Source organism: Paralichthys olivaceus, chromosome 7 (genome assembly GCF_024713975.1).
Source record: "Paralichthys olivaceus isolate ysfri-2021 chromosome 7, ASM2471397v2, whole genome shotgun sequence".
Taxonomy (NCBI): Eukaryota; Metazoa; Chordata; class Actinopteri; order Pleuronectiformes; family Paralichthyidae; genus Paralichthys; species Paralichthys olivaceus.
Window position 1 is genome coordinate 9,522,856 of NC_091099.1, and position 20,060 is coordinate 9,542,915.

Consider the following 20,060-nt stretch of genomic DNA (forward strand, 5'->3'; position numbering starts at 1 on the left):
ATGAACCCATGTCACGTTTAAGCTGGAAGAAGGATTACGTTCACATTTTCTTTTGGCGACGGAGGACAAATGTTATGTTAAATGATTAGTGAATCATGTTTTCTCTTTCCCGAGGCATACAGCATGTATCTGTCTAAGCGTCCTTTGTGCAGGAGAAATTACAGTCCATCATAAATTTCTGGTGCTCTGGGAGAAACCAGGCTCTCTTACGGATTATGCTGTCCATGGAAACTAAGGTTATGTAAAACAGATTACTGTACCACATCATCACAATGCAGGTGGATTCATCCATGAACCAGTCACACAAAGAGATGAGAAACATAAACATATACTCATGAGGAAAGCATGGATATACATAAACATGGAAGTGAAAAACTAAATCTACAAATGCACTTTTTATTTCCATGTTCCAGATATTAGTATTTCAATATGATTTATTAAAAGTTCACTTTAAATCTGACAATTTGACTAAAAATAAACACAAACTGCTTGTGTACTTTCTTATGTACATAAAACTCACTAAAACCTTGAATGGCAGCCAGTGGAGGCCATACCCCCGCCAGGTCCCAACAGTCTCCTTATGAAACTAAATTTAAAGTCACTAGATACAGATTTTTTTAGATCGATACCTCTCAACATGCCTGGTTCGTGTTTCTGTCAAGATTCATGAATTATTCTCTGAGAAATCAAAAAACGAAAATGTTGAAAAATGCTCCCCCCCCCCGATCCGTCTCCACACCAAACTTACATGGGATCTTCCTCGGATCATGCCCCACCCCTCCGCAAGATTCAATAGAATTCGATTGAGTAGCTTCTGCAAAATCCTGCTGAAATAAAACCAAACAAACAAGCAAACAAATGCAGACGAAAACACAACCTCCTGATCATTCTCCATCTTATTCACACAATAGATTGAAACACTGTAGAGATGTTTCATCAGTGGTCTGTAACACTTTTATTTTGAACAGAGAAGTTAACTGAAAGGTCTTCAGTGCATCTGTTGTAATATACACAATACATAAGCAGGTCAAAGGTGCATGTGCGTATGGAATGTCCTGTGCCCATTAATCCGCTGATACAACTAAGATAACTGGCTCAGGCTGTTTTTTTTAAATGCTGTAGATTCAAAATGTTGATGTAATGGACAAAGCTTTGCTCAGTGCTATGAACTAAGGTCAAACAACAACTGAGCTTTACAGTATTGATCTGATATGATCTGCTCATGAGATGAAGCTACAGTCTGTAACTAAATCCATGCATGAGTGCATGTTGTGGATCAAAAATTCCACTGGGAGCTGCTTCCTAATGTGATTGCACTCTGTAGGACATGGGACATGTGGAGACAGAGACACGGACAATGAATTACATTAGAGCAGAGAGCCTCCTCTGTCCATTTGTTTCTCTGCATCCTATCACTAGATTAAAGTGATTTTATATAGATGCAAAAATAAACAATAGCAAGACAATTGTTGTCAGGGATCTAGAGAGGAAGGCCTTGCAGCAGGAAGTGTAGCATGAGACTGAGGAGAAAAGCAATGAGATGAGTCTTATTTCTCAACATATGTACATAAAAAGAGATGTCAGTATTGCCTCCACACAATTTCAGCCAAACCTCATCAAAGAGTTGCACTGTTCCACATCTTTCCAGCACGAACTATCCTCCAAAACGCAAAACCTGTAAGACCTGAGCCATTCATGTCTTCTAACATATAACCACCTGGGTTATTGATCTCTGGTGACTGGAAAAACCTCTCACGGTTGTGCCTAGCGAGAAGAAAACGCCAGCAGATTTGTGCGTCGCAGAGGTCACATCAGAGGCGTTTGAAACAGCACCAATCTCAATGAGACTTCCGTAAATCATTGTTCAGCACCATGCCCTTGCCTGGGTTGGACTCGACAGGGCGTGGGCCTCGCACAGAGAATGCGCAAAGCTGGTGACTGTCGCCACAGCTGAGGATCGATCATCCGCCACATATTTTAATATCTAGCACCAATCTTCATGCTTCGTGGACAAAATACATGTCCTCATCAGTTCCCCAAACCCAAACAAGCGGCAGCGTTGAGCTGCAGCATCAGGCAGGAGCAGGCCTGTCAGGTTATTACAATATCAGGCTGCTGCCCAGGCTTTATGATGTGCGCTTCACCATAGTCATCAAAACAACACTGATGGACACACTGCGCTTTAGTGGCCCTTCCTCCTCTCATCCCTCTCATCCATCCACGGTCGATCCCCCCGTGTCCGCTCTTACCTGCATCCAGGAGGAGAGAGGGAATGGAATGTGGAAAGGGAAAACATCTCAGCCCTGTCCGCCATCTTCTTCCACAAACGAGTCGGGGCTAATGCAGAAAATCACAGTGGAAGCTCAGTCCATTCACGGTCACGGGGCAGCGGACGGACGCGGCCGTGGACGGAGGTGTTTCTCTCCCTCTCTCTGTCTGTCCCACGGATAACCTCCTCCCCCCCCTTCTCCGCTTCCTGGCCGCGAGCCTTGGATCAGACGCGCCCGCACAGCAGCACCATGAACTCTGCAGCAGTCCACCATCCACACGGGCGGGATGGAGAGAGAGAAGCGGGCGTCGAGACTCTTCAGAGACAGATCGCAGCACCGCAGAAATATAACATACAATCCTGCGTTTGCCCCCCGTTGCGCCCACACGGAGCGTGAGCGCGCAGTGTGCGTCCGCAGTCCGCGTTAGAGCTCGCCAAATGTCTGCTGCTGCTGCTGCTGCTGCTGTGATGCTGATGCTGCTGCTGCTGCTGCCTGTGACACACAACGGGTTGGGGGCCAGCAGTGCGGAGACAGAGGAGGAGGAGCAGGAGGAAGAGGAGGAGGAGGGTGGTGTGGAGCATACAACGTCAGTGCCGTCACCATATGAGCAGTCTGCACTGAGGCAGAGCTGGAGCTGCCAAATAGTGGAGTAGAAAAACAGTAAGTGTTTACAATGACATCACACTTACAGGGACGTTTGCACACAAAACATTGGGACAGCGCCACAAAGGGGCCCCCACTTACAGGCCAATAATATGTCCAACATCCGTGCACAATTCCTGATTGAGTAAAGTGCTCATTGAAGTCATTCCTCGTTCACTGGTTGCTCTATAGCTTTAAGCAAAGCCACACATCATTGGATGTATTTTAAAAACTGCTTCTTGTTCATTGTGCACTCCAAGAAAAGCTTAGAAAATAAAATAAACGATCATGTGAGGGATTTGAAAACAATCTGACAGGTAAAGGGGTATTTAAGATTCCAGGTGGGGCCAGTGCCCCTCACGCCCCTGCTCGCCAGATCCGCCCCTGACACAGACCAATAGATCAAGGGGTTTCTGGGAAAAGACACGTGTTTCAATGTCACCTATTGTTTGCCATTTGCTTGATGGGTGTTGAACCTATAGATAACAGAGCGGGCAGACAAAAAAGCAAAGAGAAAAAACGAGCAAAGTCCGCAGCAGATGATTCAGTGAGGTGCACATTAAAGTTATTTCTTGTTGAATGTGAGCTCTGCTGCTTTGAGCAGATTGTGTGTTTCTTATTAATCATTATATATTATTAGTATTTATCTATATAATCTTATATATTATATATTATACATTATCACTGTTTGTAAGTGATTTCAAAAAGCCCCCCCTCCCTGGCAGTGTGGAGCTGTTCACTGCCCGTGGTGCTGAAATTGGGAAACTTGTAATTGAAAGTTGTAATTGCCCTTATCGACCACAGGAGGGAGGTGAGTACCCACTCAGTCAGCAATACGATTTGTATGACGCTTTAATGTCAGACCTTCATTCACTGAATATCCAGAATATAAAACTGACAAATAAAATACATTTTAACATTTTAATTTATTTCTAGACTCTATGAATAGAAAATGAATAGTGTTGATGGAGTAGCATATGCAGTTGTACAATACAAATGTAGAATCATACAATATACTAAATGCTGTAGCTTTATTATATATCATTGTTATGGACTCCACATACTGTTTATAGTTCAAAGGAAAAAAGGGGAAGGATGTTTTCTGTGATGATTTTAACACACTTTTAACACAACTGCTTTTTATTTCCATTAAATGTAATGATTTTTCTCATACTTTTATTACGTGTTCGATGTGTCAAATTTGGATTACATTTGATGAAGTAAATGGGGTTACTTTCCTTGTTTAGGCAGAGCTATTAAGAAGAAGAAAGAAAATAACATATACAGACAGATATATGAACCATTCAGAATGTTTATTTCAATGGCCATTGCTGTGGCAGCGCATTGAGTTAAAAACGAGCATGCGTTGAGGCAAAGTCCCTCTCTTCGATGCGGATTGGACCCATGGTGACATCACCTTCCCATTTGAAAACTGAGAAAGAAAAACAGAAGATGTGTGTTACACTATCACTATTGTTGTCTCTCAACCCAGACAAGCAGATACTTTGATAGAAATTTTACAAAATGCTGGCTGTTAAATTTTTCTTATATGATATCAAACAATTTTATAATTATTTAATTATGTAGGAAAAACATACCTTCACTGGAATCTTGGGATACACTACGTATCTTCCTACCAGGGGCAGATGCTCCACCATATGAGCCACCTACACCAGATGCTCCACCATATGAGCCACCTACACCAGATGTTCCACCATATGAGCCACCTACACCAGAGGAGGCGCCATATGAGCCACCTACACCAGAGGAGGCGCCATATGAGCCACCTGCACCAGATGAAGTGCCATATGAGCCACCTGCACCAGATGAAGTGCCATATGAGCCACCTGCACCAGATGAAGTGCCATATGAGCCACCTGCACCAGGGGAAGAACCAGTCTTGGGAAATCCAGAAGACTCACAGGAGCCACAGGCTCCATCAGCACCGCTGGCCTCCCTCCACCTGGGTAGAAAAGGAGGTGTAAGATAAGAAGTCCCAAACAATTCTCCTGTCATGCTTTTGAATTCACACACATACACATATATGTGCACACTCGCAGACTCACCCATTGATGTAGGAACAAGCTCTATGTTCATTATCAATGCTGTAGGCAGCTGATGTTGCTTTCAAGTGGCAAGTAATGTAGAGCTGGTTTGATTAACAGAGAATTTAGAATGTTATTAAGCCCAATATTGCTGATTTTTATGCTTAATAGAAAATATTAGAACATTAGGTTAGGTTTGGAGATACTCACTAGTCCACTATCAGCTCCCTGGAACCTGAAGGCCTCCAGCTGGAACCCTAGCTTGTGCTCTGCAGAGCGAGCCATGAATTTTGAGGAGGAGCCTGTGATCCTGGCATCGACCAAACACCTGCACGCAAGAAAAACATTCATATTTAAAGAGGGACATGCTGGGTGTTTGTGATAATCACTTATCACTCAGCAGGACGATTCAAGTTAACTTTTTGAAACTACCTCACCCATTGTTTTCAACGAAGGCATATCTGGGGCTGGAGGATGCATCGGGAGAAAGAGTAGCCACACAGCTGTCCACAAAAACACGGAGGGGCACGTGGAAGAACTGCTTGACGGTGGCCTCAATATTAACCATATCTCCCAGGAAATACTGGTAGCTTGGCCTTTCAAATTGCCAGTCATCTGTGCATTTAAAAACATACATTTTATTAATGCTGACAAAGACACATTTTTAATTACAGGTCCATGAAATACACAGATACATATTTCTGTAACTCACCAGTCATGAGTTTCAGTGTGAAGTATAAGAATTCCTCTGCCATCTTAACTGCAGAGAATGGGATCCACAGAGGGTCAAGAGGAAGGCTGCTCACATTGTGCTTCCTAAATGATTAAACAGGTTTCCTTAGTATACAAGCAACTTAAGCATTCCTTCATATTTGTTGTATTCCATACTGGAATTTATTTGTTTAAATGCTATATATATATATATTAAGAGTTTGTTTATGTTTTGCTTGTTTATTGCCACACTTCTTGTTGATCGATTACATACCTTGGGTAGTGACACTCCACAATTACAGCAGCTTTGCTTGTCCTCACCACAGGAGAACCACCCAGACTTTGAGGATTATAGTTCAGAGTGAAGGTGTAGATAAGGGCATCTTCTGTCATCTGGCAAAAGAAGAAGAGGGATAAATAATAGCATAAGCAAACAGCAATATGACCAAACCTATTTTCCCATAGTTATAGTTAATAGTCATCATAATGCATTTGTTTTATTGTGCTTACTGCTAATGAGCTGCCACAGCCATGAAGTTCAGATTGAAAAATCAACACTTGGGCACCATTGTCCTCTCCTACAGCATTACAGCTTCCCAGAGTAAGGTCGGCAGAATTGATGAACTGGCCAATCCCAAACAGGTCCTTCTTGACTTCCACCAGAGCATCCCTTTCTCTGCACTCAACAGCAACAGTTGCAGCAGGAACTGGATATCTCAGCTCAAAAGGCACCTCAGGCTGGAGCTCAGGCTTGGGATCTTCAGGGTATTCCCAGGTGAGTGGTTTCTCAAATGTTTGCTTTACCTGTTGGGGCTCTTGAGGCGACTGTTTGCTGGGCTCCTGTCTCACAGATGGATTCTGGTAATTTGGTTTTTGTACTGGCTTCATCCACTGAGCATCACATAAGCCGCCAAGCAAGGACAGTGCCACAAGGCACACCGCAGTACACTTCATCACCATGACTTCACAACAACGAGTGTTCTGCACAGTTCACTGGGTGCTGTAAGGAAGGTGGATATGTGCACATACTTTTATAACACGGTGAACATGTTTACTCCCAATACATTCCCGCCCCATAAACTGGCCACTCCTCATCAGACCAAATGAGTGTAAACCTTAGCCAATGACATGAGTGCAGCTGTTGACAAAAACCTATGGAACCCCCCAAGCTGTGTTGAGACATTTTCAACAGAGTCCAGATTATTTAATCTGTTGATACATAAAATGGGACTGTGCAAAGAAAATTATAATAATTACAATTAATTGTACTTAATATGTTTAATATAAATCAATGTGAGGTTAATGTACCAGATTGAACAGCATCATGCTGGTTAATTGAAAGTTTACATACATTTTCCTTAAAGCAGATGAGAAAATAGGTATAAATAGTTGACAACCATGTTCCAAGTTATGTTGACCATGAATTAAGTCTACTTGCCCTCAACATGACATGTTGACTTCTGCAACCTGCCAAAGTACATTTTGCAAAAGGTTGAAAGTCTATTTGGCTCGAGCAAAGTCACAAAGAGAAGATAACCTTAACTCACACTTTTAACCAGAGCAGGGAGAAAAGTAAAAAAGACTGTGAACAAACTTTTTATTGTTACAAAGCACTGAGTAGTTTTGATCGGATGATGATATTGTGAGCTCGAAAACAGCTGGTGTTTGAAATCAGTATGTGCGACTAAATAAAGACCTTTAACACACATCTGCTTCTTAATCTTTAAATTGAAAAGCTCTTTGCCTTGTTGTGGATGTGTTTTTACAAAAAAAGTCCTCTTCCTCTTTCCTTGCCTTTCATTTAAACTTTTATCTTTTACCAACTTTATTTTACCATTATTTTTACTTTGATGTTTTTATTTATTTATTTAGCACTTTATAAAAGATATAAATACAAAGAAATGGATTAAATTAAAACTAACAAACAAAACAAAACAAAACAAATAAATAAATAAAAAAACATCAAGTAACCCATTTAAAATAGTGCACATTAAAGTAATGAAAAAAATATTAAATAATAAAAACTTGAAGAATGAGCATGTAAGCAAACTAAGACAAAAGTACTATAGAGAACCAGCCAGCAATTAAATGTGCCTTTTAACATCTTTTAAAATGTTTAATAGTATAACATTTCAATGCCAGATGTGAAAAGTTATTCCATAGTTTAGCACCCCTATAACGTATTAAGGAACTGAGCTTGACTTGTTCGAAATTGAGGAGGGTGAAGATCTGCAGCTTGCCTAGTTGCATAAGAATGAACCAACCAATTTGCTTTAAAATAGCACATAAAGTGCTCAGGAATATTTCCTTTACTTTTATATATCTCATAGATAAAAACACAGATTTTAAGTATATTGATGTCCTAAATAGTAAGGATTCCAAGTCCTTTGAATAAAGGAGTTGATGCAGCATATGATTCAGAACGTGTTGCAATTCTAGAAAAGCGTTTCTGAAGGACCAGAATTCTGTGAAGGGTAGTAGGAAATGTATATCGTCAGCAAAAACAACAAGCGATTTCTTATGGTTGTTTGCCTTTTACAAACTGACTTCACTGACTAGCTGGCATTATTTAACAAACTGAATATCTTAGCTATCTCTATGTTAAGTGACCACTTATATTTAAAATGTAACCTATCTAAAAACCTAAAACCAACGTATTACTGTCTACATATTGTATTAGACAGAATTTAACAAGACTTTTTTTTTTATTAAAGTTATAACTCATCTGAGTTCTTCTGATTTCTACAAGGGCATGAAAACAGTGACAAGAGCTATGTCAGACCAACCTGAATTGGCAAACATCAAGCGTCCTGTGTGCTTTTCCCTGAGCAAAGGTCCCACACTCTTTTTTTTCTCAGTATTTTATTGAAATTAACTGTATTTATTACACATATCCCATACATAAATATCAAAAGCAATTTTAACAAATTATACAATTTGAGGAAATAGCAATATTTATGTCACACTTTAATTATGATGTACAACAATGCACTGGTTAAAAAAATTGTCTTTGTAGATTTTTAAACAATACATTTTCACTTTTCAGTATAGGCATGACTCCAGCTGAAGATTTATTTAATTTAATTTTGAATAAAATTCAAAAGTGTAAAAAAAAAAAAAGAAATCGGAAATTCATGATGAATGTGATCTACATTTAGATTTCGAAATTGAAAGATATAGAAAACTGAAGATATTTTAAATTCAGGATTTGCTGAGTCAAAAACAAACCTTCAGTATATCAGATGTGGCTCAATTACATCTACTGAATACTATACTATACTAGATACTCTGTTTTAAGCATAGTGTGTACTCATGCATACATGATATGTTTTTTCTATCATAAATTCTGATTGTGAGTTGTTTGACATTATCTCACATCTTGTCATTGCTTCACCAAACACCGCCCAGTAAGCGGAGCATTTCATTTGCAGTTGCAGGCAACAAATAGGATGTGAGATATCGACAAGTCTGTCTTAGCAATATCTTATAAAAGGCAGCAAATTTGCCCCACATTTTTCACAGCATCTGGTGTTCTTCATGAACCGGTCTGCTGTGAAGCCATAACAATGAAGCTGATCGGTGGTTGTCTCCTGGCATTGGCCCTGCTTGGCTGTCTGACTGACGCTCAAGTTTTCAAGTCTCAGCAGTCCCAGCAGCCCCAAAAGCCCCAGCAGCCTCAGAAGCCTCAACAGCCTCAACAGCCCCAGCCTCCCAGATATACACCACCACAACAATCTCAAAAGCCACAGAATCCAAACCAAAAGTACCAGCCCCAGCAGCCTAAGCAGACAGACGTATTTCACTCCTGTGATGTGAGTGAACAGTACAAGATACAATGTGGGGCTCCCGGCATTTCTGGCCAAGAGTGTGAAGCTATAAACTGCTGCTTTGATGGACGCACCTGCTATTATGGCAAAAGTGGTAAGTATTTCTGTATTCCTCAAAAAACTTAATAGATACACAATTCTTCACTTTTGGTGAACTTAAAAGTATTCAAAGAGTAGAGCATGACCATGACTGCTCTCTACCTTGCTCTTTTTAGTGACTCTTCAGTGCACCAAAGACGGCCAGATGATTGTGGTGGTGGCCAGAGATGCCACCCTTCCCAACCTCGACTTGGAGACAATTAGTTTCCTTGGAGATGCTCAAAACTGCAGTCCTGTTGGTACCACTTCAGCTTTTGCGATCTATCAGTTCCCTGTCACAGCCTGCGGAACCACCATGATGGTAAGCTCTGCAACTCTTTTGACTCTTCAGTTTGATTTTGATCCATTTTTGTCAGGTAGTTGTCAAAAGTGTCATACTGCCAACTTACTGTAGGAGGAGCCTGGTGTTGTCATCTATGAGAACAGGATGTCCTCCGCGTATGAAGTCGCTATTGCATCTAAAGGAATTATCACCAGAGACAGCAGCTTTGAGTAGGTGTTTTTCTTTCCATACTACTGGTCACAACATAAAAGGTTACTATATTCCGGCTTTCAATAATCTGGCAATTATGTTGTATCAAGAAGATATACTACAAGTGTGTGGGGTCAAAGGGTTATATTTTACTATCCAAACCTCACTGACACGCACCTTATGTCTTTTCTTAGGCTACTAGTCCAGTGTAGATATATTGGAACCTCAATTGAGCCTCTGATCATTGAGGTTGGCCTGGTTCCTCCACCACCTCCAGTTGCAGCTCCTGGACCTCTGCGTGTGGAGCTCAGACTGGGCAATGGACAGTGTTTGACCAAGGGCTGTGTGGAAGGTTAGTGTGAATGTAATAGTTTGTGCAGTAAACATCATTAAACAATGTCTGTGCCACCAACCAATCTCTATGTTTGATCAGAGGAGGTGGCCTATTCCTCTTATTACATGGATAGCGACTACCCTGTCACAAAGGTGCTCCGGGATCCAGTGTACGTTGAGGTCAGAATCCTAGAGAGGTCTGATCCCAACCTGGTCTTGACTCTTGGAAGGTGCTGGACAACCACTGACCCCTATCCTCACAGTCTTCCTCAGTGGGACTTGCTTATTGATGGGTAAGTGTTGGCTTGTCTTGTAGAAGAGGTATTGATTATACATTTTGAATCATATGCCTAAGCCATTTTCCACCCTCTCTGCTCTTGACATAGTTGCCCCTACCGCGATGATCGATACCAGACCTCCCTAGTGCCAGTGGGTGCCACACCAGACATTCCGTGCCCAACCCACTACAGGCGTTTTATTTTCAAGATGTTCACTTTTGTAGCTGGTGGTGCTTCCAATCCTGGCAAGGGAGGAGCTGCAGATCCAGGGAGTTTTACTCCTCTCAAGGAAAAGGTATAGGATCCCACTCTCAGGATTTCTTTGGCTTTGTTTTTACTTTCTTTTTAATACAACCTCATATACATTTTACTAACAATATCCTTATTTTCCGACAGGTGTATATACACTGTGATGCAGCTGTGTGCCAACCCTCTCTTGGAAATAATTGTGAACCTAGATGTTTCAGAAAGAGTAAGTAGTACAGTCTGATATTTGATTATAAATGCACCACTAGTATTGTGTTTCTATGAAGTCTCTTTCCCATCATTTACCCTGTGGCATCATGTGTCTTATGTTTGATGAGAACTGACCACTGTTATTTCCTTGTGCACAGGGAGAGACATTTCTGCTGTCTACATGAGCAGGACGGAGGCCACTGTGGTTACAAGCCAGGAGATTCAATTCATTGACCCTGCTCAGTAACAACATCCAGAAAGAACTTTCTGGCATGAAATCTCTGTTCCCAATGCTTTGTAGAAAGTGCTTTGTGAAAGAGTTCCAAATAAAGTTGCATGTTGCTGAACGTCAATCACTGCGATCTCATGGCCTAGAAAATTGTGTTCTCACAGTAACATGAGGGAACCAAGATGAAGAATCCATTTGACTGCCTGCAGGCTGACATTTTGAATATCTTCCTGAACTTAAAACACTAAAAATAAATAAATAAACTGTCTTAGTCCCAGTTATCCATAGTATATAAGCATTTGAGCAATTTGTGGTGGTTTTGAATACCATCATATAGCATCTATGGGTTATATTTAATGGAATAATGTGTTCTTTACTTCAAACTTGCATTTCACATTTATTGGCTGGGACTAGAATACCAAAACATAAAAAATAACACAAAGTAAACCGGACTACAATTACTCAACATCTCTCTGAAACAAACCTTTAACAAAAAGGGAACCTGGTAGATTTATTTTAGAGCTGCTTTATTTGACTGTGTGTACCAGAGGGGCCCTCACCATTCACGCCACTGTCAAACCACTCCCCCCAAATAAACACTACACTTCCCAGACACCCTCAAGGTATGCGGAAGACATGACGTGTCAAGATGTAACCCCCCCCCAAAAAACAACCAATGAGATGAGAGAGTGGACGCGGAGTCGCACGGTGATTGGACAGAGCAGACGTCAGTTCGGCTCAGTCCGGAACACTCGACGCTGTAGGTGGACGTCAGTAATCTGAGTTTCATGGTGGATTAATGCTCGATGTAAACCGCCCCCCTCATGCTGCTGCCCTCACCGGCCTGTTATGGTCGTCTTTTCCGGTTAAGAAGCATTACCGGTGCGCTGCGTTTCTCAGCGAGTCCGCGCTGCCGCCTCACACCGACATTTCCCGACCGCCGTCCGCTGCTCCTCGCCCGAAAACTCACGATGCTGTCGAGTGCAGACGCGAAAACCACCCGCGGCGGTCGCGACGAGCCGGGGCAGGGCCCGGAGCTCTGCGGCAACATCCCGTCCATCACCACGGAAGACACGGGTCCTCCGCTGGAGAAGAGAAGGGTGGAGACCAACCTCGTGGTTGACGAGAGAAACTTGAAGACCCCGAGTCCTCTATTCGACGCCAACGGGGACGATGACTCCGAGGCAGAGTCGTACCGGGACGGGAGAACCGAGGAGGTGGACCGAGACACCAGGAGCAGCGCGTTTGCCTGGTGCCGGGACTTCTTGTCTGGGTCGTGGAAGACGATCCCAGAGGAGGATTTTCAGATCAGCATCGTCAGGTAAATGATAATTAAAGCTGTGTGAACAACATGCGATGATGGAGGAAATTTTTCAGTCAACTATTGAGTGGACTCTGTCATTAACGAGCTATTTACACAACAATAATCATAATGATAATTAAATGGGGGGAAAGGAGCAGGGACGTAAGAGGCATAAATCAAACCAGAAGGGCACGAACACATTTTTGTTGCTATTTTATAAAAGTGTATTTGAGGGATTTAGCAAATATTTTATCCTCATTGACAGGTCGGCTTATTATTTCTTCATTTGCATCCATGAATATAATACATACACATAAGAGTAATTATTATAGTCATGTCAGAGATAATAGAATTAAAGTTACACATGCAAATAAATACACAAGAAATGTGTATAGCTTGTGATCATGATCATTGCAGGGTAATATTAGTAATAGTGGTTTTGACCATTTTTAAAGAGGGGATTGTATATTTTATTTCACTGGGAGCAAAAGATAAATTAGAAAATGTTGTTTGACATAAGGTTCTGGCTCAATTTCTTTCTTGGGACTCTTTGATAAGTATTTATGGTCCCAGATCGGATCCACTATCTTTATGGTTTTGCTGCTGTTGTTAAAATGTTCTTTTTTATGTCATATCTTAATGAACTGTATCTGCTAACACTATGGGATCACCATTTCTTTCTAGGAGACCTCAGGCTTGAAGGTGTGTTGACACTAACTGTGGTTTGTTCAACCTGTTCTGTGATGTTTTCTTTGCCAAGAGCAAAGCACAACAGCCTTCTAAGTAAAATCGACATGTGTTGGTATTCCTGGGAGGACGTCTGTGTGGTCATGTTAACCTTCCTCTGGAGTGATAACACTGCAGTTTTTTTTTTTTGGCAGTGGTGGACTGAGTAATCTGCTGTATCTGTGTAGTTTGCCTGAGCATGTGCACTCTGTGGGAGAGGAGCCTCGCCAGGTGCTCCTCAGGATCTACGGTGCCATCTTACAGGTTGGTCTGTTTCAGAGAGATCATATTATTCCATGACTCAGTGTGGCTGCACATATTTAATAAACATGGGATGACAATGATAATCTCATCAAATGACATTAAAGGCATTTTGAAAATGATGATAGTGTGTCTGACTGTCAGTCTCATCTATGTCCCTGCCACAGGGAGTGGACTCTCTGGTGTTGGAGAGTGTGATGTTTGCCATCCTGGCAGAACGGACTCTGGGGCCAAAACTTTATGGCATCTTCCCTGAGGGACGCTTGGAACAATACCTTCCAGTATGATGCACACAAAAGCACACGCCTACAGAAACACACTTAGTGTCTCTGTTGTTTCAAACTCTTGTCATCTTCAGCCAAATTATACAAGCACAATTTATGTTAGTTTGGATGTTAATGTGTAATAATGGTTTTACTGGGTTCGGTCGCCTAGGTAACCCCATTAAGTTTGTAGAGATTTAAAGGTTCTACTGTCGTTGTTTGACCTAGTTCATAATGTTACAGAAGCATTCACAGATACATAGTCATTTCCCCACATCTCTGTTTTCCCAGAATACCCGCATGCGCACAGAACAACTTTCAGATCCTGCCGTCTCAGCTGAGCTCGCAATCAAGGTGGCACGTTTCCACGAGATGGTGATGCCCTTTAACAAAGAGCCTAAGTGGCTGTTTGGGACCATTGACAAGTAAGCCCCTGTACAATCACTCTCTTTCTACTACTAAAACTTTTTTTCTACTTACCTGTATTGTCTATTTTATTTCTTTTAGATACGTGGATCAAGTGATGAAGCTTAAATTTGTCCGGGAAGCACATGTGAAGAAATTCAAGAGGCTGATGAAGTTTGACCTGCCTGCTGAGCTACAGAGCCTCCGGTGAGTCCTGCACAAGCCTCAGAAGGCCAAATACTGTATGTTGTGACTCTATATGTATTTTTATATTTAAAGCAGATATTAAGATGTTATAGGTAATGTTTAGGAAGATGGTGGGATGAAACTCTAGCCTCCACTGTCCTACTACCCAGCAGTGTCAGTGAGAGACATGAAATGATGCAATCGCTATTGCTCAAGAGCCGTATCATATTACTCACTGTAATGGACAGATAGGAGGAGTGGCTGTTTAGTCTGTTCAACTTCCCATGTTAGAGGGCAATCACCAAAAAAACTGTTGTATAATAATGATCATATCAGAGAGTGTGGGCAGGTGTTGACCCTCTTGTCTGCCAGTGAGGCTCCGAAGTTACTCTTTTAACACGTGGATTCAGCAAAAAATCTGTTATCCTATCATGTAACATGTTAGACAGTCACAGTAAAGCTTAAAGGCTTGTTGTGGTCTGTATATAAACTGGTTTTCCTGAATTCAATCAAAATGTAAATTTACAGGATTAAACTTATCTGGGGCTTTCTTTAAATTAGATTACACTTTGGTTCAAGTAAAATCCTCACTGGTGACAAAAAGGACAAATAGGGAGAGGACATGCTGTCCTCTGTTTCCCCTCAGAATGCTGACCTTTGTTCCACTTCCAACACAACCTCACTGCTGCTTCCTCCTCACACTCTGACATTGGCAACCAATACAGTTCCAGCTCAGTGTTTATTGTCTGTGTTTATCTATCAACATGTTCTTTTGTCTAGTAGATAAACCGGTCTCACACTAAATGAAAACAGGTCATGTGCTGTCATCGCACTTATCTGAGCTCATAACATAGATTTTGTTCAGACAGCTATAAAGACGTTTAAGTCTTTCAGCAACTTTTGAATGAGCACTTCAGGAGCTTCCTCATTCATAAACACTGAAACTTTAAAATCATATTCAGGTTCAGGGCAGGTTCTGTCATTTTGGCTGTTTTAACTATTTTTATTTTATTTTTTTACACTACACATCTGTAATCAGGCAAGAAAAAACAATAACCATGTCTTTGAGGGATAGGATTTGCATTGGATTTCCCTCTCCTGCTGCCACCTCAGTGTCCTTGTCTGGTTCTGACACTCCACTCATCTTTTGGCTATTTTCAGTGTGACCTGAAACTGATCATTTTGGCTGCTCCATTTTTACCATGCACCTTGCATGAAGAAAACAGCTGATAGAGTGATTATGTTGTACTTTTTAATTTGCTACAAGATAAATTGTTTGAGGACAAGTATTCAGCCCACACCTCAGCATTTGAAGAAAAAAAAGGTTTCTTTTTTAGATAATTATTGATTTATCAAAGTGATGAAGGTATTGCAAAGCAAGGGTGGAACTGCAATAAACGTTATGCAATGCAGCTTTAGGGCATTTAACTTGGCAGAGGAATGCCCTCTTATAGTGCCCTTCTAGTTTTCAATTAACTATTTATTTATTTATCATATCAGCATTCTAATAATGCTTGAGAGACCCTACTTACATATGCAGTACATCTCTTGTCTTCACAATCTCTTACCTCTCTTCTCTCTCCTCTCTACCTTTTTTTTTTTTTTAAATCACCCACTCTGATCCCCCGGCTCTTGTCTCCACAACAGTGAACTGCTCTCAGCGACACCCTCACCAGTGGTGTTTTGCCACAATGACGTCCAGGAAGGTAAAAGAAACTTCTCACAACCGGTCTAAGTTTGTCTGATGGATCCTTGTCACCTGTCCTGTGAGGCTCCTCTTTCACATTTAGGAGAAGAGCAGGATATTACATAAGTCAAAGGGAGTATGGGGTCTATTAATAGGGACAGCTCATGTTCTCATGCATCATCCTATGGGTGAAAGTGATTCATGGACGAAGATGAGGTGACAGTCGCTGATTTAGGTTTCTAATGAATGAGTGTTTCACAGAACAGAAACTGACTGAAGCTGAGCTCATGTACATCACTTGGCCAAATGTATGTGGACACCTGAACATTATACGTGCCAATGTATATTTTTATACTAGTATATCTAATTCCAAAATCATGTGCATTATTATGCTGCCTTAACAACCTAAACTCTCCTGAGAAGCGATCTGATTTGAGAAACAGGAATCAAACTGTTGCCCCACTGTTATCAATTATCACTGTTAAATTACATTAATATGAACTTAGAGGCCAAACCCCAGAAACAAAGTACAGTGGATGTTCCCTCATACTTTTGTGTGTTTCTTACACACAAACGTCTTAGTTACTAACCACATATACTGTATGTTTATTTATTGCTTAGTACAAGGGCAGCTGAAGAGAGTAGATGCACCATAAGTACCCACATTATTTACACACAGGGTATTTACGCACACTCAATAAAACCCCCTCATTATGTGTGATGGAGGCTGGTCTTTGAATAGCTCGGATACTTGTCAGTGTAACAGAAATACTCCTTTTCCAGTTGGTTAAGCTGAACCTGATCATTTGATTAGATCAAAGTGGACATTGGTGGTTTTACTCACTTTTTGTTTTTCCGTTGCAGGAAACATTCTTATACTGGACGACAGCGGCCAGTCCTCAACAGAAAGACTCATGCTGATAGACTTTGAGTACAGCAGCTACAATTACAGGTAATGTGTGAAGTCTGATTCATACGTTAGGTGTAAAGGGACCGGTTTTATTTTTAGCAAAATCAAATGAGTCATAAATCAAGTGATGCCTTATGGTTAGAAGTTAGTGTTTGGGGGCTTTTCCTTTGTGTATTAACAGAATGTTTAATTTGTAGGGGTTTTGACTTTGGGAACCATTTCTGTGAGTGGATGTATGATTACACCTACAACCAGTGGCCTTTCTACAAAGCTTCACCGGAGAACTACCCCACCAGAGAGCAGCAGGTCTGTCTAAAAATTCTACAGCCCTAGTGTAAAAGATTGTTAGTTTTCTCTGCTTCATTCTCTCCATCCTTGGTCCTAACAGAGGCTCGTTAAGAAACAACGGCTGTCAAATGCTCAAATTAATTTCTCTGCTGAACACCTGTTAGATACACAGTGCATTAAATAATCATCTACTCTCTTCTCTCTGTGAAGCTCAGGCAGATAACACTGTCCTGCAGCTTCAACTGGAGAGCTTAGTAAGGAAAAGGTGTTTTGTCTCACAATGCCATCTAGTGGTATTACATCTCAATACAAGTTTAAGTTGAGGACACATTTTAAAAAAACACAGTGGACTATAAACACATAGTGTTGCCAAACAAAACCTGAATGTCTTTGCTAGTTTCAGAGGTGTGTCAGTGTAGTTATGTAAGCACGTCATTGCTAAGACAGCAGAAAGTTATTTTGCCACATAAACTGGTCTAAAGTCAGTGTTTAAGTATTTAACAGTTATGTTAAGTCCACATTAGCAAGATGTGTAGTATGCACCTATGTCGGCAAGTGCACAATGCACGCACAGTTTGATTGTTACACACGCAAATGGTCTGTTCATGCAAGAAGTGAAACTGTTTCCTCTGCAGAGAAGTGTTCTCTCTTTCTATCGTCTGTACAATAGCAATCTGACATGGTGCAAGTGAACATGTCTCATAATTTGTGCTACAAATCAGTCATTTGCATCCTAATTCATTTAGTAATCTTAAACAGTTTTGGTAAAATTAACTTATTGTTAGTATTAATTTATCTCTTGCTGATATTGTGTCTTAATAGAAGAACAAAACATGATAAAAAAAAGTTTATATGTAAAGTATATATTGTATGCATATTGTTAAATGGAACAAGTTAAATAGTGTAACAGAGCATCTACCAATTTGATGACTGTACATGAAATGTATGTGAGTTGTCCTGAATAATTTAAATTCTCTTTGCAGCTTCATTTTATAAGAAATTATTTGTTAGAACGAGGAAAATATTCAGACATTCCTGAGGACCAGACGAAGATCGAAGAGGACATGATTATTGAAGCAAACAGGTGATAATTTACAGCAGTCGTGTACAATCACAACTTTTAGTAGAATCACAATAAGCCTGGCATCGTTGTGTTATTTATCGCGTGTTTGGTTTGATTTGTAGGTATGCATTAGCTTCGCACTTCCTCTGGGGCCTGTGGTCCATCATTCAAGCCAAGATATCCAAGATCGAGTTTGGATACATGGTAAGGAGAATAGTTTTGTCTGATGGAAACAAGTAAACATGACATTTACTTTATTTTTCACTCCATCCATGCCTTGTAGTGAACAATCTTGTTTTTTTGCAGGACTATGCCCAGTGTCGTTTTGATGCCTACTTCAAGCAAAAAAAGCTCTTCTCCTAAATTCTACCAAGTTGGGATATTTTTTCAGCGATGCGTTATTGAAACTCCAGCTCTATGCACCTCTGCTCATGACAAGTAATGTTTTTTGAAAAGTAGAAATTTGCATTTGAAGATGTGTGCATGAGCACAATTAAAGCTTTCAGGCAATACAATTTCTCAAGGTACGTGTCTCTCCACACAGTGGAATGTTGTTAAAGCAGATTTAGCTCTGTAGCTCTGAATGCTGTGATCCATGTAATGTTCTGATATTTTGTTTTATCATGTTGAGATGCACTTAACATTTCTGGACCATATTTTTGACATCAATAATTGTTTAGCTGCGCTGTCTTTGCATGCCAGCGATGGACAATCCTTGTAGCCAGAGAATTCATGTCTCTTCATTCAGACTGTGACTCTTACTGTATCAGTCATTTTGTTTTATTTCACTTGTAGAAAAGAGTTCAGCATGGAAGGCTTTTGTTGCTTTAGTGTTTTTATTCATTCCACCTCACCTCTCTCTTCTGATGTTCATTTTGTATTGCATAGGTAGATTCCATGAATGCAGGTTGTGAGGGAAGAAGCCAAGTAAATATTCTCACCTGCAGCTCCAAACTATCTCATGTGTTTTTACTGCAGAGCAGAAGAAGTGAAAATGTGAGCACCAATCTTTGCAGTTATTTTAAAAGTTGACCTACATTGTTAACTTTTCACGGGACTATTTTATACATTATCATTAGTAAACAATACTTACAGTGAGATTATGCATCACAACAGTTATAAGATGGGACGCATTTGATATTGGATCTTGTCACTACTTTGGATGTAAGTTAATGACTCTACATTTCTGCTGCTCCTTTAATTGTCAGCCCATGTTTGATTCAGATTATAATAATTGATTTAAATTAAATTCAACAGTGATTTAAAACTGTTAAATAAATGCTTGACTTAAAAATAATAATACATTTATTATTTATGTCTTTCCTTGCATCTCAATTGAACGTAAAGTGGGGTTTTGACATTTTTATTTTATTTTTATTTGTGTATACTGTCTGAATTCACTGCCATCAACTTTAATGTCCATATCTTTGTTTCACACATCATCAGTTTACTCACGAAAAGAATCTGTGCCTCATTAACTGTAGCTGTTTTTACAGCAGAGTTGTCCAAGTGCAGTTTCATTCTGTTAAAGTTTCTATTTATTGTTTAGGTCCTATTTGCACTACTGAAATACAATCTTAAATAAACGTACTTGGAAAATGTGTTG

The 20,060-nt window shown here is 40.5% G+C and overlaps 4 protein-coding genes across 5 annotated transcripts in view; 2 read left to right on the top strand and 2 right to left on the bottom strand.

Annotated features, from left to right (window-relative positions):
- The window catches only part of mapk8ip2 (mitogen-activated protein kinase 8 interacting protein 2), a 28,946-nt gene extending 26,159 nt beyond the window's left edge, over window positions 1–2,787 (bottom strand). The window contains exon 1 of the mRNA XM_020079069.2: window positions 2,250–2,787. Within this exon, the coding sequence (XP_019934628.2) occupies window positions 2,250–2,314 (65 nt within the window). The 5' untranslated portion in view covers window positions 2,315–2,787. The remainder of the gene's footprint in view (window positions 1–2,249) is intronic.
- Window positions 2,788–4,206: 1,419 nt separating this feature from the next.
- On the bottom strand, window positions 4,207–6,686 carry LOC109624186 (zona pellucida sperm-binding protein 3-like). Of its 2 annotated transcripts, XM_069529290.1 has the most exons (9): window positions 6,179–6,686; window positions 5,943–6,061; window positions 5,670–5,773; window positions 5,395–5,572; window positions 5,168–5,285; window positions 4,979–5,061; window positions 4,610–4,875; window positions 4,511–4,579; window positions 4,207–4,344 (listed from the first exon to the last, which is right to left on the bottom strand). In XM_069529290.1, the coding sequence occupies exons 1-9, from the start codon at window positions 6,626–6,628 to the stop codon at window positions 4,262–4,264; spliced, it is 1,470 nt and encodes a 489-aa protein (XP_069385391.1). In that variant the 5' UTR covers window positions 6,629–6,686; the 3' UTR covers window positions 4,207–4,261. The 2 variants fall into 2 exon arrangements, with proteins under 2 accessions (XP_069385391.1, XP_019934264.2); XM_020078705.2 differs by having other exon boundaries at window positions 4,511–4,875.
- Window positions 6,687–9,189: 2,503 nt separating this feature from the next.
- LOC109624205 (zona pellucida sperm-binding protein 4-like) lies at window positions 9,190–11,486 on the top strand. Its single transcript, XM_020078734.2, has 8 exons — window positions 9,190–9,589; window positions 9,711–9,895; window positions 9,989–10,086; window positions 10,261–10,418; window positions 10,500–10,692; window positions 10,786–10,972; window positions 11,074–11,149; window positions 11,292–11,486. The coding sequence occupies exons 1-8, from the start codon at window positions 9,235–9,237 to the stop codon at window positions 11,378–11,380; spliced, it is 1,341 nt and encodes a 446-aa protein (XP_019934293.2). The 5' UTR covers window positions 9,190–9,234; the 3' UTR covers window positions 11,381–11,486.
- A 265-nt stretch (window positions 11,487–11,751) lies between these two features.
- On the top strand, window positions 11,752–20,055 carry chkb (choline kinase beta). Its single transcript, XM_020079531.2, has 11 exons — window positions 11,752–12,683; window positions 13,547–13,655; window positions 13,820–13,933; window positions 14,207–14,340; window positions 14,423–14,527; window positions 16,154–16,212; window positions 17,058–17,145; window positions 17,301–17,409; window positions 18,375–18,475; window positions 18,577–18,658; window positions 18,761–20,055. The coding sequence occupies exons 1-11, from the start codon at window positions 12,187–12,189 to the stop codon at window positions 18,815–18,817; spliced, it is 1,455 nt and encodes a 484-aa protein (XP_019935090.1). The 5' UTR covers window positions 11,752–12,186; the 3' UTR covers window positions 18,818–20,055.
- The last annotated feature ends 5 nt before the right edge of the window (window positions 20,056–20,060 follow it).

What these genes read in the sequence shown, in the direction of transcription:
- chkb (XM_020079531.2), top strand. Translation starts at nt 12,187, where the DNA reads ATGCTGCTGCCCTCACCGGCCTGTTATGGTCGTCTTTTCCGGTTAAGA. An exon ending in TCTACGGTGCCATCTTACAG is followed by an intron (nt 13,656 to 13,819) that starts GTTGGTCTGTTT and finishes TCCCTGCCACAG; the next exon opens with GGAGTGGACTCTCTGGTGTT. An exon ending in TACAGCAGCTACAATTACAG is followed by an intron (nt 17,146 to 17,300) that starts GTAATGTGTGAA and finishes TTTAATTTGTAG; the next exon opens with GGGTTTTGACTTTGGGAACC.
- LOC109624186 (XM_020078705.2), bottom strand. Translation starts at nt 6,628, where the DNA reads ATGGTGATGAAGTGTACTGCGGTGTGCCTTGTGGCACTGTCCTTGCTT. An exon ending in GCCTTCGTTGAAAACAATGG is followed by an intron (nt 5,286 to 5,394) that starts GTGAGGTAGTTT and finishes TCTTGCGTGCAG; the next exon opens with GTGTTTGGTCGATGCCAGGA. An exon ending in ATCCCAAGATTCCAGTGAAG is followed by an intron (nt 4,345 to 4,510) that starts GTATGTTTTTCC and finishes TTTCTTTCTCAG; the next exon opens with TTTTCAAATGGGAAGGTGAT.
- LOC109624205 (XM_020078734.2), top strand. Translation starts at nt 9,235, where the DNA reads ATGAAGCTGATCGGTGGTTGTCTCCTGGCATTGGCCCTGCTTGGCTGT. An exon ending in CTGCTATTATGGCAAAAGTG is followed by an intron (nt 9,590 to 9,710) that starts GTAAGTATTTCT and finishes TGCTCTTTTTAG; the next exon opens with TGACTCTTCAGTGCACCAAA. An exon ending in TTACTCCTCTCAAGGAAAAG is followed by an intron (nt 10,973 to 11,073) that starts GTATAGGATCCC and finishes ATTTTCCGACAG; the next exon opens with GTGTATATACACTGTGATGC.